General features: G+C 40.3%; 1 protein-coding gene across 2 annotated transcripts in view; it reads right to left on the reverse strand.

Annotated features, from left to right (window-relative positions):
* Positions 1-17,900, reverse strand: part of cped1 (cadherin-like and PC-esterase domain containing 1) — a 120,631-nt gene that overhangs the window by 80,673 nt on the left and 22,058 nt on the right. For both annotated transcript variants that reach the window (XR_488707.2, XM_007904974.2), the window contains exons 5-11: positions 16,009-16,165; positions 14,878-15,049; positions 11,820-11,962; positions 6,185-6,257; positions 3,903-4,070; positions 2,368-2,469; positions 1,233-1,402 (exon numbers count right to left, since the gene is read on the reverse strand). Coding sequence is in view for 1 of the 2 variants with exons in the window: in XM_007904974.2 (XP_007903165.1) it covers positions 1,233-1,402; positions 2,368-2,469; positions 3,903-4,070; positions 6,185-6,257; positions 11,820-11,962; positions 14,878-15,049; positions 16,009-16,165 (985 nt within the window). In the remaining variant the exon portion in view is untranslated. The remainder of the gene's footprint in view (positions 1-1,232; positions 1,403-2,367; positions 2,470-3,902; positions 4,071-6,184; positions 6,258-11,819; positions 11,963-14,877; positions 15,050-16,008; positions 16,166-17,900) is intronic.

Consider the following 17,900-nt stretch of genomic DNA (forward strand, 5'->3'; position numbering starts at 1 on the left):
GAATGATGATAAAATAAAGCTCCTGAGGTGGAACCATCTTGTACAATGTTCTGTAAGGATTTCAGGGCATTGCAATACATATTTTGATGCACATTTACCCATGTATAGTTTTCCCATTGGTGAATGGATGTGGAGTTACAAGAAATATGTGCGTCGTCTGTGGGCTACATCTCACACATGCAGGAGTTCACCTTGTCTGTAAACCCACTGTGACCCTGCTGTCCCAGGAACTGTGATAAATCACTCACAACAAATTAAAATCTGCTGGTTACTCAGTCATTTTGGAGATTCTTTCTGCTCCTCTGGCTTGTCTGCCTCCTTTCACAGACTTGGAAAGCATCCCATTTCTTCCAGGTTCAGCATCATTACTTAATGGTTTGCAAAGCTTAATTACCCAAAACCTCGCAAGAACCTTATGCCAAAGGAGGCCACTTACAATTCGACTTCCGCAGTTGCGTCACATATGGGACTTTGTCTTATAAGGGACTTGTAGAAGAGATCGGTGAGGGAGTAAAGTCACATAGGACTGATCATGGCTATGATCATGGACGAAGAGAAAAGGAACACAGTGACTAAAAAAAAATAGCTGAGGCTCTCAAACATGAATAGCATTTCAGCCAGCTACTGTATTCTCAGAGCAATAACATATCTACTCTCTTGACCTGAATGTCACCTTTTGAAGGCAATGCAGGCAAACAATAAAAAAAACAAATTCCTGCTGGGTTGCTGGGGAATGAACAAGGCATATTTCTGCCCAGCCAGTTATTTCCTTCATTTCCCCCTTTCCACAGCAGTATTGCCTTTTTGTTAAACAAAACGTTTGAAAGGAATACAAGTGATGTAGTCCTGACTTATCTTTTGATCTGATTTGTCTAAACATGTACTCAATGATATGAATTATTATGCATCTTTAAAATTAGATCACATTAAAGTGATTTGACATACGTTAGCTAAAGTGCTCTGAGACTCCATCCGGCGTGGAGGGCGCTATATAAATCCAAGTTGTTGTTGTTAATGCTGGATATGGCAGCTATGGAAAACACTGACAATCCATTGTTATGAACAAAGTTCCTTTATTTATTCCTGAGCTGAGGACAAATGCTTATTTATTGTGCAACCTGTTAGCATTGGTACCAGAACAATAACATTCAAGCCAATAGTTTTCATTTCAAAATATTTTCATTGCAGGTTGAGTGGTCAGAGCAAATATATATTTTTTTAAATTCACTTACCACACAGTGTAATCCAATTCTCTCTGTAAATTCTGTGCTTGGAACTGTTTGTGGAGCTCTGAAAATAGCAAGTGCATCTCCAGAAGAGATGTTGCTTTGGCTGTGGGATCAGAACTGCGATAAAGGAAATGCAGCAGTCTTTGGTACTCTGGATTACTGGATGGATAAAGCTGCAGAATGAAGGCATTTATATTTACATTATTTTATTTGTTAGGAAAAAAAATCATTATCTTTGACAATTGGGAAGTTAAAAAAAACTGCAGGAAAGTGAAAGGGTCAATTTTACCACTTCATATCCCTTTCTATTCCAATTTTTGTTGTTGCCATTCCCAAATGTTATTATAACCCTTGCATTTGGTTACAATGCCTTTCATTTCGGGAGTACGACCCAAGGTGCCACAGGATTTAATATGAAGTGGAGTGACTGTGCATTTGTAGGGGAAAATGGGCATCAAGAATATTACTCGTGGATGATCATCAGATGAAATAGAAAGATTAATCTTTCCTTCATTATTAGCCCATCAGAACTAAAACATTAAGCAATCTTCCTCTATCAAACACAGTTGTATTTATCCTTGCATTTGTGATATCAATCATCAAGACGTTTCAAAGGGCTTCACTGGATTTACTATGAAGTGTTCAGTGGACTGTGTCTTTTGTAGCATCCACCAATTTGCCCACAGCATTGCCCCACAAACAGCCATGAAGTAATTGGCCAACATTTAACTGGGCAGCTTTTTATCGTCTTATCCTAAGGACTGATTGACTGCGTTCATGTTATTGTTTTGCACTTCCAGCATCTGCACTTTTTTCTTGTCATTCTTCCAGTTGTGCAAATTTAATTTTTAAATTAAAAAATACAAATGATCATGACTGAATGAATGAATGAAAATGCAGTTGAAAAGAGAGAACAAAACTAATATTCTAAGATCAACCTGGAAGAGCTTGGCTTCAAAATATTGAATCAAAAATTGAATCACATAGCTATTCAGAACTATTCAGAAAGAGCATTTCTATACTTATAGGAATTTTTAAACTGAATTCCTTTTTTAAAAAAAAAGAAGTAAAAGCACACACAAGATCAACTGGCCCAATACATCATTTTAGATTGACCTTGGCTATATGTTGTACGCACCAGTTCAAATCTTCCTTGGTTTTTGATTTCCTTGTGAAAAGATGTAATACGAGCAAGGTCTCTTGAAGTCAGACAAAGATATTGCTGGAGGCACTGATGAATCTGTTACATAAAATATATCAAGACCTAAGTAGCAATACAGAAGATAGCTTAGCATAAATCAATGCCCCATGCCAACATCAACAATTACTATGAGTAATAAGGCACAGTGTTTGTTATTTCAATAATTTTAAATCTGAAAAAATCAATAATTAAGTACCTTTGAGTGAACTGCAGATGGTGCTCAGAAAATAAATGCTAGAACAGTCTGCAAAACGCACTTGTAAAGTTGATATAGGTATTACTGCAATCATTTCAAGTACATTAAACTATTCACAACAACAACTTGCATTTATATAGCGCTCTCCACGCCAGGCGGCGTCCCAGAGCGCTTAACAATGGTGGAGCCCGATGCTGAGCCAGGGGGTGGCGGAAGGTAGCCAGAGCCACAGTTGAAGAGGAAGGTCTTCAAGTGCAACCTTAAAATGGGGAAAGAGGGGGGCAAGGCAGAGGAATTGAGGGAGGGAGTTCCATAGCTTCAGGGTGTAGTGGTTGAAGGCACGGCCGCCGATGGTGGAGAGGAGGATTCGAGGCGCAAGGAGGAGGCCGGAGGCAGTAGAGTGGAAGCAGCGGATAGTGCTGTGAGGAGAGAGGAGGTTGGAGAGATAGGGAGGTGCCAAGGCGTGGAGGGATTTAAACACTAGAGTGAGGATCTTGAAGTCGATCCGCTCTGTGGAGTTTGGCAAGGACTGGGGTAATTGGGGTGCGGAGTTTAGTGCTGGTGAGAATGCGGGCGGCAGAGTTTTGAATGAGTTGCCGGAGTTTTCGCTACAATTATTTAGAAGAAATAATAATAATCCTTGCATTTGATATAGCGCTTTTCACGTCGGGAGGACGTCCCAAAGCGCTTCACAGAACACACTGTAAAGTGAATTGACTGTATATTTGTGGGCGAACGCGGCAGCCAGTTGCGCACAGCAATGTCCCACAAACAGTCGTGGATTGAAAATGAACAATTTATTATTTTTTTTGGTTTTGGAGGGATTATTGGTTTTGGAGGGATTATTATCAGACGTGTGGAGTAAGGAAACTTGCCCAAGGTTTCACCCTGCCTGGAATTGAACTCAGGTCTCTCGCTTGCAAATAGAGTGCTCTAACCACTGAGCTACAGGACTCCACAAATTCCACCTGGGTCTCGATTTCATTTACTTATGTAGCATTTTGGATCATCCAGAATTTAAAAAAATGTGGAAATTCACTTGTATCCTTGAATAAGTTTAATATTAAAGAACTTAAAGAAAACTAGCTTCAAAATTAAGGCTGTATTTATGGATTTGGCAAAACTCTGAAATGCAATCTAAATAGAGTAAATCTAGACCCACCAGGTGGAATTTCTTCCAATTACTCCTCTAGAAAAAAAAACTAAAGGATGCTGTGGCAGATAAAATAAACAGTATGGTAAGAGTTAGATACTCAGCACAGTTCCAAACTCCTACCTTCAATCCTACAGGTCGATGAGTATTTTCTAAAGCTTCATAGACTTCACTCACTTCAGTGGTTCCAGATAACAGTAGCTGAAAGGTATCTTCCAGTATGAATTCCTTAGTGATGCGATCTGCAAAAGCTATGCTGTCATCTGCTTCAAAGACAGGCTGCTGGTGCACCTGAGCAAAAATGTTAATCGTGACTCTTATTTTACTAATCTTTATAAAATAAACTTTCACAGCACAACAGACCTGCAGCGGTATAAGTGAACCTGCTTGAATTCCTTGCTCATTTACTCATGTAAAGACTATTCCTTCACAAAATACCAGGTTCTTGAGATGTACTGCATCGTAAGCTCTATAATCAATCCGTTTAAATACTTAAGCAAACTGATCCCAAACTCACTTACAATGTGATACTCCTATGGAAGGCTCCTAGACATGGTCATGGCGAAGCTTTGATACAGTTGCACAATGCATTTCAGTGATTTTTGTTTAATGATAATCAATAATAATAATCATTAATTATTCCAAAAGTTTTTCAAAAGCATCATTGTTGCTTCAACGATTATGAAACCCCAGACTCCCGAGAGGAAATAAAATCCCGATGCCTGTGTTTACTGAGGCAAAAAGAGCAGTATAAAAGCACAGACACCAACAATCATACCATTCTCCCTGCTGCAGGTTGTTGGTTACATAGGGACAGAGCATTAGGTCACTCCACCTTCAAATTTCCTTTGTTGGCTTTTAGATCATGGCAATTCTTTATATTTCTAATCTCGTTTCCCTGCTGTTTTCCCATTTCCCCAAATATCTTTACTTTCCAAGTGCCCCTGAACCACCTCAATTGATCATTTTTTCTTATGATTTTCTAGGTCAGGCTAGTGTTCCTTATTCAAGAACATTTTGTGTGGAGATATGTTTTCTGGGTTCATTTTTAACCTCAGCATCTCTCTTCACAAGGATCCCTCCACAGACCACTTAGGTCCACTCACTTGGACTTCTTGTGTGCACGTACGTGTGATCGTTGCTGGGACCAACAAGGAACTGGAACTGAAACGTAAACACAGCAGGTCCACAGAGCAGCAGCAGACCTTCAATTTTGTACAGTATCCTTGCCCTCCAGAGGCACAAGGTGAATGTGATCGAGACTGGCTGCACTGTGCTAATGCAGAGTGTAGTGTCATTATGCAGGCTAGTATTGTTGGTGGTAGAACACATTCAATGGGAGGAGACTGTGGAGACTGTACCTTGGCAGCGGGTACTACTGGTAATAACAGGCTTGAAATAGGCTTGACATTCCACCTAGCGCTCGTCTTCAAGATGAATTTGTCTTAAAGTGACCTTGTAGAACTGCATAAAGTTTTAAATGGGATTAACAAAGTAAGCCCAGAACAATATTTTAATATGCACAAAGATAGTGGAACAAGTGGACTCAGGTTTACAGTTGCAAAGGTCAGTTTCAGGACAGATACCGAGACGTTTTTCTTTACCTAGAGGGTAATTAACGACAAGAACACATTGCTAAAAAGGGTGGTTGAGGCCTAGCACTGGATTGATCTACAAAACAGCTTGATGCCGGGATGGGAGCAAGGTAGGGTGGGTGCTCTGGAAGCATGAGTTAAAATGGGACAAAGGGCCTTCTTCATCCAAACCAATCCTGTGATCTTCTGAAAATGTAAGATGGCTCTGAATTTCTTTGGTTCAGTCTTAATTTGAAAGCACATTTCCTCAATCTGAATTTGAAATATTCTCCAATTCTAAACCATCTTAAAGTTTAAAACAAAACAGTCTTAAGAGTTAAGGGTAGCTGCCATTTCATGTCTAGGCTACTATGAGACTTAAAAACAAAATATCACCCCACAGGAGCTCTGAGTGAAGGGGTTCTGCTACTGATTCTTCCTAGAAGTGCTTTTTTTATTTCAACAAAGAAGGGGAAATGCGGTTACTTCTATAGTTGAATATTTAACAGTAAGGACAGCGTAAAAAAAAATTATACTGTACTGACCTCTAGTGGATTACTGTGGACCTCTAGTAGTCCATTGCCAACAAAAAGAATAATGTAAAAACATTGTAGAAAGTGCAGTCTGGGGCCATGACCGGCACAGCACTGTTCAGGACTGGGTATTCCTGCAGACTCACATTTTTATATAAGTACTAATGCTTTTCATGCTGAAGTGCGCAAGAACATAAAACAGCAGATTTTTTCATGATTACAAAGGGGGAAAGATCAATACATTTCAATTATTGCTGATTTATTATTTTTGAAAAAAATGTAACAAGCATGTGTTTACCTCAATAACCACAGGATGGATGGACATGCCAAAGCTAAGGTCAAAGGCCAACAGCTGAAAACATGAACAACATCTGAAAAAAATGGAATGTATTAATCATGATTTGATCTGCTTAAGAGTTCAGGCCAGCAATAGAAGTAAATCAATCTTATAGAAGACTAGCTGAGCACCACAAGCCTTTCCTGTACTGAAAATTTCCTTCAGAACATTGGTTGTTTAAAACGCTAGTTAATAGTGTTTTGTGCAGCACACACCTCGCAAAGAAAAAGCTTTTAGTAACCATAGAAACAAAGTTTGTGTCTGCAGAACAACCATTATGATTTGTAAATAGCTGAAGAACCTGAGTTTGTGAAAAGATATTTCAAGTCCAACTGAGATTGATGAAATCAAGGTAAGGAATCAAGGAACATAAAAACTAGTAGTAAGAAGCTCGTTCAACTAGTTTTTATGGTTCTACATACAATATATCTGGGAAGTACTGACCCATTCTTAACGGAGATGTCCACAGAGTGGTGCAGTAAGACTAGCACAGTGAGGTCCAGAGAGAGCTTTACTCTGTGCACATCTTATTTGGGAATAATGACAATTCACCGGACAAAAACACATTAAAAGACACAAAAAATAACAGCAAATTACAAGTTGCTAGTTGCCTAAATCATTTGATCGTTCATAAACATAGCCAATGAGTGACAGTCACATAGCTGGAATCACCTGTGATGCAATTCATCACTTCAACCTTGAAGAAACTTTGGATGAGGATGTGTTACAGTTGACTGTGCTGGAAAAAGGACGAGAAGACCTGTAGAAGGGCTCCAGGTCTTGATCACTGCACAGTGAGTCCTGCTGAAAATCATGTCAAGTGTGTCAAGTAGGGTCAAAAACCTCAACAAAGGAAATAGGGCATTAATAAGTAGGGGAAGTAGTAAGAAGTCAAAACTAAATACACTATATCTAAATGCACAAAGCTTTCGTAACAAGATAGACAAATGAAGTGCACAAATAGACATAGATGGGTACGATCCAATGGCTACTACTGAGACGTGGTTACAGGGAGACCAAGGGTGGGAGCTAAACATTCTGGGATATTCAAGTACAGGAAAGAAAAGCAATGTGGAAAATGAGGTGGCGGGGGTGGTCTTAGCCCTGCTAATAAAAGATGAGATAAAAACAGTAGAGAGGAAGGATTTTAAATCAGAAAATCAGGATGTAGAGTCAATATGGGTGGAGGTAAGAAATAACATGGGGCAGAAAACCTAGTGGGAGTAGTTTATAGACCCCCAAAACAACAATAACAATAAAATTACATTTGTATAGCACCTTTCACATCGGGAGGATGTCCAAAGGTGCTGGACAGAGTACAGCATTTCAGACCTGAGCTGGGGTCAGGGGCAGAGAAAGGAGGGAGGGGGGGTGGCCGACGGCATGGTCAAAGAGGGGGTCTTGAGGCGGGACTTGACGGAGGCTAAGGAGGGTGTGAGGCGGAGTGACTGGGGGTTGGAATTCCAGAGGTTGGGGGCAGAGTGGCTGAAGGCTCTCCCGCCAATGGTGGGGAGGGTGGGTTTTCTTCAACCGTCCCTTCAGCTTCCCTCTCGTCTCTCTACCCCCTCCTCGCTCCCTCCCTTCCCTCCCCTTACCTCACCCTGACCATTTCCCCCCTGCTCGGATCCCGACCCAACTGTCCAGCGCCTTGGGACGTCCTCCTGACGTGAAAGGCGCTCTATAAATGCAATCTTGTTGTTGCTGTGGTCGGAGGACATGGAGCAGGCCAGAGCCAGCTGAGCGGAGGGAACGGGCGGGTTGGTAGGGAGTTAGGAGGTTGCAGAGATAGTGGGGCAAGGCAGTATTGGGCAGGGTATTAATCAGGAAATTAGAGGAGCGTGTAGGTAAAGGAATACACTAATAGTGGGTGATTTCAATCTTCATATAGACTGGGAAAACCAAATTGGCAAAAGTAAATTAGAAGATGAGTTTATAGAATGCATTAGAGATAGTTTTCTAGAACAGTTGCTGAGGAACCAACCAGAGAACAGGCTATCCTCGATCTTGTTTTGTGTAATCAAATAGGGCTAATCAGCAATCTGGAAGTTAAGGCTCCTCTAGGAGAGTGACCATAACATGATGGAATTTAACATTAAGTTAGAGAGTGATATAGTTGAATCTGAAGCAAGGATCTTAAATCTAAATAAAGCCAACTTTGCAGGTATGAGAGAAGATTTGGCTAAAATAGACTGGGAAATTAGATTTAAAAATTGACGATAGACCAGCAATGGCAAACGTTTAAACATACAATACATAATTCCAGCGATCACATATTCCTTGAAAAATAAAAATACCACGGGAAACGTGGTTCAACCTTGGCTAACTAGAGAAGTTAGGGAAAGTATAAAATTGAAAGAAGAGGCCTATAATACTGTCAAAAAGAGCAGTAAACCTGGGGAGTGGGAGGGCTTTAGAGAACAGCAAAGGAATACCAAGAAACTGATTAAGAGGGAGAACATGGAATACGAGGCTAAACTAGCTAGGAACATAAAGACAGATTGTAAGAGTTTTTACAAGTACATAAAGAGAAAGAGACTATCAAAAGTGAATGTGGGTCCATTTCAGGCAGAGACAGGAGAAATTATAATGGGGAATAAAGAAATGGCAGTCATTAAACAAATGTTTTGCTTCTGTCTTCACGTTCGAGGACACTGAAAACTTACCAAAAATAGAGGGGAACCTGGAGGCTAATGTTAGTGAGGAACTTAAAGAAATGAACATCAGTAAAGTAATAGTACTAGAGAAATTGATAGGATTAAAAATTGATAAATCCCGTGGACCTGATGGCCTGCATCCTAGGGTTTTAAAAGAGGTGGCTGCAGAGATAGTGGATGCTTTGTTTTTGATCTTCCAAAATTCCCTGGACTCTGGAATGGTTTCCAGTGATTGGAAGGTTGCAAACATAACGCCGATATTGAGACAAAAAATGGGGAACTATAGACCAGTTAGTTTGGCATCGGTGGTAGGGAAAATTCTAGAGTCCTTAATTAGGGACGTCGTCGTGCGGTACTTAGAAAATCATAACATAATTAGGCAGAGCCAACATGGCTTCACGAAAGGGAAATCATGTTTAACAAATCTTATAGAGTTTTTTGAGGATGTAACTAGCAGGTTAGATAGGGGGGAACCAGTAGACGTGTTGTATTTGGATTTCCAGAAGCTATTGGAGAGTGGCTAACAGGAAGAAAACAGAGAGTAGGTATAAACAGGTCCTTCTCAGCTTGGCAGGATGTGACTAGTGGAGTGCCACAATGATCAGTGCTTGGGCCTCAATTATTTACAGTCTACATCAATGATTTAGATGAGGAAATAGAACTTAACATATCTAAATTTGTGGACGATACTAAGATAGCTGGGAGAGTAAGCTGTGAGGATGACACACGAAGAATGCAAAGGGAAATTGACAGGCTAGGTGAGGGGCATGAAGGTGGCAGATGGAGTATAACGTGGGGAAGTGTGAAGTTATTTACCTAGGTAATAAAAATAGAAAAACTGATTATTTTCTAGAGGGGAGAGACTAGATAGTGTTAGTGTTCAGAGGGATTTGGGTGTCCTTGTACACCAAAGGATAGTGAATTTGTGGAATTCTCTACCCCAGAAGTCCTGTGGATGCTCAGTGCTTGAACATATTCAAGACAGAGGTTGATAGATTTCTAAAGGATAGAGGGATTAGTGGATATGGGGATAGGGCGGATAAATGGAATTAGGTTAGAAGATCAGCCATGATCTTATTAAATGGCGAGGCAGGCTCGAGGGTCGAATGGCCTACTCCTGCTCCTACGTCTTACGGTCTTATGTGATTTTCATGTGAACATCAGGCGAGTACAGGATCAAGCTAGGCAGCAATACTCCCATGATCAAATAGTCTGCTGACACTCAATGTATCCCAGCTTAGTTTTTCACCCGCAAAATGCACAGTACAATCACTTTACAATAATATCCTCTGAAGCGCTTTGAGACATCTTGACGATGTGATAATCCTACCAAATGCAAGGATTATTGTTATTATTATTAGAACTTACACATGCCACTGGGGAAAAGTACTGGAGGGCTGTAGGTATCTGTGAAAGCAAGCTCCTACTTGAGCCTTCAAGGATGGGAGAGGAAAGATAGAAGCAAGAAGAAAAGAAGAAATTCTTATCGAGATGTTCATACTTCGGTTTTGCAACTTAGATGGAATTCTCGTATAAATGTGTACGAGAAATGTGCTCCCAAAAAAAGAAAAAAAGACTTACATTGTAACCCATGACTTAAGTTACAGTGGCAGTAATTTCAATGACACGTTATAACATCAATCTTATAAATAATCCACTAGACTGTTACTGCAGTCATGAGAAATAAGACATGGATCTTATATAACTACTGGTGACAGTCAGTCTCTTCTCAGTAGCTGTTACTGTGGAAATTCTGTGAAGAAGTTTGGAAATTATAAGACTTGATAAGTAGGGTTTAACACTGCAATATTTGTTCATTTTATCCCTGGAGACCAAAGTGTCAGTAATTAGGCAAGACAATTAAATAGAAATAATTCTCGTCGCTCGGGAGGAATTTGTGCCTCCTGGAGCAAAAATGTTGAACACATCACTCATCATTCTGGACTTAATCATAATTATCTTGGACTCATTGAGGTCGGTCATGATTCTTCTGTGTTAATGTGAATCTCAGCAATACTGTAACAATTAATGGCCAAGTTAAACTGCGAGGAGTGGTTTTAGGCAAATAACTGAGGTAGACTGTGCAAGCTGGAAGCAAAGAGTTATACTGCCACCTCTGCATCATTCTCGGTTTAAACAAGGGGGAGCTCTGTTGTACACAATTGTTTGCAGCCAGAGTGTTCCACTTATCAGCTTTCAGTTGGGACTGCACTGATCACATAGTCTAAGCCAGGTCCAACGGGAGGCCCACAGACTGCAGCCAGCCCGGCAGATAATTTCATCCGGCCCTAGACCATTTACAACTTGTGGGCTGCCTGCTCTCTCCCTCCCTCCTTCCCAGGCAAACCATTCTCTCATGGCAGCGGCAGGAGCAGGCGGTCAGGTGCAAACAGCACGGGAAGTGGAAATAATGCCGGCTGTTGCTGCACTGCATCAGGAAGGCAAGTGCGTTTCCTTATCCACCGCATCCTTAGCAACTGCCAGCTCCTGCCGCTGCAGTTAGTGAGCCACACGGCTGACTGAGAGAAAGAGGGGAAGAGAGAGAGGGAGAGAGGGAGTAAGAGAGTGTGTGAGGAGAGAATGTGTGTGTGTGAAAGAGGGAGTGAAAGAGATAGTGTGTGAGAGAGGGAGAGAGAGAATAACAGTGCTTCTACAAACTCCACATGTATACATTAGAAGCGACAAAGGTTTGCGAGTGTAACACTCGTAGTATTGATAAATTTGGGGTAAGAGAGCACATAACTACACAGCAGGAAACAATAACTTGCACACTATTCAATATATAAATAAAATAGTTTTTCCCTCAGTACAAAATGGTTATCAAAAGTTTAAGGCCCACAGATTTTGTAAACATAAATAATCAGCATAGCATGAATTTTAAATTCGGTCGTAAAAATTATTGTACAATTATTGATGCTCTAATCAGCTGTTAAATGCCTCACCTTAGTGACATTCCTTGGCTTGTAGTGGATAATTCAATGTTTGCTTCAGTTATTAATAAAAGTTGTGTAATTAGCTCCTTCATGTTCTCAAAGGCTTGTGCAGAGGCGTCCATCCCAAAGTATTTCTCAAAATATGCCAGAAGCTGTCAAAGATTATGTACTTTAGTAAGCAGTAACCAGAAATTGAGAATTCACACATTTGTGCAATGTCAACTCTGCTAATTTATTTGCAACTGATGAATCTTCAGCAAATATATTACTCCTGTATTTTATAACGTACATTTTTGTAGCATGCCATGCACATGGCAACCACAGGAGGACACCAAAGTACAATCTTCAGTCTTGGGAACCTGTTCAAATTCAGACCTTCATAATAATAATCCTTGCATTTGATATAACGCCTTATCATACTGTCGAGATATCTCAAAGTGTTTCACAGGATTGTCTTGTGTATTTGCAGGAAAATGCAGCAGCCAATTTGCATGGAGCAATGTTCTGCAAAAAGCCATGAAGTGAATAATCAATTTTATCTGCAGGATTATTAGCCAGGACACCGAGAGGAACTCTCTTCTCTTTACTAGTAGCAAAAAGTATTCTTTTCTCTAGTAATGATATAAACTTTATTTTCATATTCACAAAAACAAAATCACAAAAAACGTGAAATGGAGGATTTTCATTTATTTACAACTGATGAATCTTCAGAAAATATATTACATTTTGTAACTCACATTTTATAGTGTGCTGATGCATATTTATGCCAACCAGAGCAGAATCATTTGCCTACAAAATACACGATCACTACACTTTGCATAAATCCTGTGAAGCGCTCTGAGATGTCCTCCCGACATGAAAGGTGCCACATCAAATGCAAGGAGTATTATTATTATTTTGCCATCAGTCAACTCGCAGATTTCTCAAGCATGCTCTCGATAGTCCTGCCTAAACCTTCCCAGATGTCAATGGTTACCACAGACAGACAGAGGCAGGCTCCAGTGTGCCATGCAAACCTTGTGAAAATATTGTGTAAAAAAAATCACACCCGAGCTTCTTAGAAAAGCAGCAAATGAAAATAAAATTAGATGGCACAAGATAGATAATGAATAAAGTAAATAGAGTAAAGGACACAAAAAGAGGGAACAAGCAAAGAGAAAAATATTAGTGTTCTACTTTGATGTTTTTCATTCTTGAAAGTGACTGATATTTTTATATATTAAGTAGGAATGCAATAAGAAATTTCATGTTAATTAGTTTATTGCAGTATTAATAGTGGCTTTGGCAACACAATTCACACTTCTAAGGGCATTTTTTTCCGGCATTTTCATCTAGGAACAAGAAATGATAAAAATAGATAATAAATTAACTATAGTTATGAGAGGACTTTCAAACCTGCATCCATTGGATTGGTGGATTAAATACATTCCCTGAGGTGCTAAATGTCACAACTACAACAACAAAATTACATTTATAAAGCGCCTTTCACGTCGGGAGGACGTCCCAAAGCACTGAACAGTCAAGTGTCGGGGCCCGAGCATGGGGGAGGGGGGGGTGATGTAGGGGTGAGGAAAGGCAAAGAGGTGGGAGGGAGACCAAAGGCATGGTCGAAGAGAAAGGTCTTGAGACCGACCTTGAAGGAGGCAAGGGAGGAAGCGAAGCGAAGGAACCGTGTAAAGATTTGTGTTTGCTCAAAAGTCTTACATCCAACAGCAGAATAATGCAGGTCATCATTTTGTGATAACTTAGCACAGTCATTATAATGGTACAAGCAAATGTTACTGCAGTTTAGCCAAGCACAGCTACGGGGTTAAAAAACTCATTCAAGAAACAGCTTGTTGATTTAATGCAAGGATTGAAGGAAGAATCTTCAGGAAAGGTGAGATTGAACATTACAGATTTAATAAATGGCCTAAACCAAACCATTAACCTATCACTCTTCCAGGTGATGGTTGAGCTGCTGTGGTTTCTGATTTTAATTCAGATATCATACCTTCCTCTCTATTAAATGAAGCTAAAATATTGGATTAGAACTTTTGCTGGAGATACTAATCCTGACTAAACAAAAATGAAGTGCTTAGCATTAAATTTCTATCCTATAACTAGATGAAACACAGTTTAATACGGCATCTCCTCTAGCCCGGACCGTCTCATGCAGCGTCCCTCAGGGTTCTGTCCTTGGTCCCCTCCTCTTCAACATCTATATTCTCCCTCTTAGTGACATCATCTGCAGACATGGGGTCAACTTCCACATGTATTCGGATGACACCCAACTCTACCTTTCTGCCTCCACTCTTGACTCCAGGACCACTGCTGGGTTGACAGAATGTCTGTCAGACATCAAGTCCTGGATGAAAGCCAACTTTCTTGCACCCATCCTCTGGAACGCCATCCTGCAGTCCCTCCATCTCGCCCCCTCCCTCGCCGCCTTCAAGACCCACATCAAGACCTTCCTCTTCGACCGTGCTTTCGGTCTCCCTGCTTTCTCCCCTGTCCTCCACCCTCCCCCACCCCGACCCATCAGCTCGGGTCCATAACTCTGTCTGTCCAGCGCCTTGGGATGTCCTCCCGACGTGAAAGGTGCTTTACAAATGTAATTTTGTTGTTTTGTTAATAAGTAGAACTAATCAAATGACAGTTTGTATAGTTTGATCCCCCCTCCCCCACCATCTGGCCCCAAAGGGGCTTGAAAATAATGTGTAATTTTCTATCCAAAGGAATGCACAAATGATGTGCAAATCACTTCATTATTCTGTGCTTGAATTTAAAGGAAAGCAATTGCATAAAACAATTGGCAATAAAAATGCATTGCAAAGTTCACACTGTGGAGCACATAAGAGAATGTACCTCGGTCGCCAACCTATTTGGACAGAAGAACAAAAGAAAGCCATTTGGCCATTGTGTCTGCTCTGCATTTTTATTAGATCACGACAGGTACTTAACCCATTCCTCTACCTCTTTTCTCCTTATTCCTTATAATGTCTGGAGCCTGTTCCTCCTCAACATTAGCATAGTTAAATTCTCTGAAGTGCAGATACACACAACTCTTTGCAGTCAAACAATGTACCTTAGTAACAAAGAACTTCTTATTGAGTTCACTTTGGACGAGTCCTGTTGAGTGGATGAATGCCCGTAGCGGAGATAATGATGTCACCAAAACATATACTTTAACAATTGTAGAAAGGCCGTCTATTGGAACAGTCTGTGGCTTCCCAGAGTCTTCTGAATATGTGTCATACCTGGAAAAGAAGAACTGATTAATTTATGTAACTGGATCTGTCCTGCTTATTAAGCTGCTTTTAACTCAAATGATTACAAACTAGCAGAACAAAAGTTAAAACGTTGTAATTGGAAATGAGACCAACAAGCCATAAATTACCAACATTCCTGAGCATTGCTTCAGTCAACAAAGAACCATTCCAAAATATATCTCAGATAGTAGACTTGATGAGCCAAATGGCTCCTTTTGCCCTGCAAACTTCCATGATATTCTGCACGGTGACCGGCGGATTAGATAATCAGTTGGAAAAGTACTTGTGCCAGCATTATGTTATCACAAACATTGGTGTTGACCAAGGTTAGAGTAGTTAATGGGAACAGAGCATTTCTGCTCTTTTGGCAAGCCACATCTGCATCAAGTGCTCTGACACACTGCCCTGCATGGAGGGCGCTATATAAGTGCAAGTTGTTGTTATTGCTGTTGTTGTAAGTACCCCAGGCCACTTATGCAGTAATGGGCTCTACTCTCCTCATGCACCTTTCTCAAATGGGACCTCTTATTAGCCCCAATGTAGTTTGTTTTCATTTAAAACATTACCTTCAAAACTTCTGCATTTGCCTTTGTATAACTAGGGGTCCTTGATCTTAAAACTGGAAAACTATTTAATTCCCTACTAAGACATTTCCACTGGGTGTCCCTTGGAGCAGTCTGTGTGGTGCTACAAGTTGCAATTGGGTTGTCAGAATATTACTCTAGGGCATTCAAGATGCCAAGTTCCAACTCCCATCAAGAAATTATCCAGAGATACTCGTGCAACTCACAGCAGTCAGCTCAACGTGTTAAAACTGACAACTGCACAGCATTCAATTCATTGCAGCTTAAATAATGTCCTGTACAAACGAATGATAAATTTTAAAGTATTTTTTTAATATTCAATCAACTGAAAGTTGACTATGTTTTTGGAAATGCTTCTCTTACTGCTTTGTTCCGCTCTCATCATTCCAGTTTTGAAGCTTCAGAAATAAATCACTTTCCTCCAGAGACAGGGTGTTACCAGCCTTGACACTGTTGTTGGCAGGCTCCAGATCAGCATAATAGTCCAAGCACAAAGGTGAAATCACCAAGGGTTGAAGCACTGCAAGACAGTGCCAGAAAGTACAGCTGTTAGATACTGTTCTCAAAAACCATTCCATTATTGGAAGCATCGACAATATTACAAATATCCTGACATTTCTAGAAAGAATGTGATGTACAAAGTGACAATTCACCTGATCCACGCACAGAAATTCATGAATTAAATAATAATCCTTGCATTTGATATAGCGCCTTATCACATCTTCGAGACGTCTCAAAGCTCTTTGCAGAATACTCCTTTTTTTATAATAATAAATATAAATATTTCAGTCGTTTTGATGGGGCAGAAAGCAAGGAAATAATAACATGCTCATCAATTGGAAAGAAGAAAGAACTTCTAGATAGTGCCTTGACATGTCAGAAGATGCTTCACAGCAATTACAGTTAAGTGGAGTGACATTATGGTAAGGAAAGTAAGACAGCTATTTGCTCCAGCAAGATCCCACGATCATTTATGAAGTGAGTGATGAGTTTTAATTGGAGGATTGTTGGCCAGGATATCAGGAGAAACTCCCTACACTTTTCTAATGATGTCATGGGATCTTTAACATCCACAAGAACAAGTAGACAGATCGCGCTATAACATCTCATCTGAAAGACGGCACCTCTGATAAAGTGCTACTCGAGTATTAAAGAGGAAAATTAGCCGAGTCTACCAGCTCAATTCATAATGATGGAGTAGGGGTGGGGGGCGGAAGGGTATTCAATCCAGAGCCTTCTGACCTGGGGTGACAGCGCTACCATCTGGGCCTAGTTGACACATAAATGACTTAGATTAGAACCTTCTCTGTACTGCCAAGTATGAGACTGTGAAAGGATGTGTTTGCAAAATGCTGACGAGCTTCCCTAACCTCGGTTCACTTTCTAATTCCGGCCAGACTCTATGCTTAAAAAAAACGGCACAGATACAACTTCAAAGGCCTCCTTCAACCATAACAAGATCCTCCACAGGGAAAATATCAGCAAACAAGCAGCTGGTCTGCAATATATACAAAAGAAAAATACATGATTTAAAGCGAGAAGCACTGAGTAGCAATACTACCATTTAGCTGTAATAGATATAAGAAAGCAGACACACAGACACATTTAGGGAACAAAATACAGCATGTGATATCACAGGTGATCATTTTCACATTGAACGAAAATCCAGTCAAAAGCAATAAATAGTTACAACAGTGATGACAACTTGCATTTACATAGCGCCCTTCACACGGGGTAGCGTATTGGAGAGCTTAAAAACAGCAACTTGTATTTATATAGCACAGGGCGTCACTCAGATTGCAGTATGCAGATTGAAAATTCAACTTTTGTAAAGAAATGTTTTCTTAGAATACAAGAGCTAGAATAAAGTATATTTAAGTAGCAGAGGATCTGAGCTCCTGCCACCTTCACACAACCTCGATATGTCAGTGTAAGGTTCTCGTCAAATGACTTCAAATTTCAGCGTTTGAGACAAAGGTGCACGTATATCACACATTTACCAATATGAAACGATCTTCCAACCCACAAGCCATTCTCTCTGAAATGTTGTCAGCCTCAGCCATCTTTGCCCTGCAGTAAACTTTAAAACGTTCTTTTGTATTTGCTGAGGTCAAATTTATTACAGATCTCATTGTAGCTCCCACTCAATCTTGCAAATAATTGTCATAATCTACAACATTCTTCATAACTTTCCTCTCAAGTTCGGACAAAACTCTGCTTCATGCAATCTCACCCTCATTAAATCCCGCATGCCC

Source organism: Callorhinchus milii, unplaced genomic scaffold, assembly GCF_018977255.1.
Source record: "Callorhinchus milii isolate IMCB2004 unplaced genomic scaffold, IMCB_Cmil_1.0 Scaffold5, whole genome shotgun sequence".
Lineage (NCBI taxonomy): Eukaryota > Metazoa > Chordata > Chondrichthyes > Chimaeriformes > Callorhinchidae > Callorhinchus > Callorhinchus milii.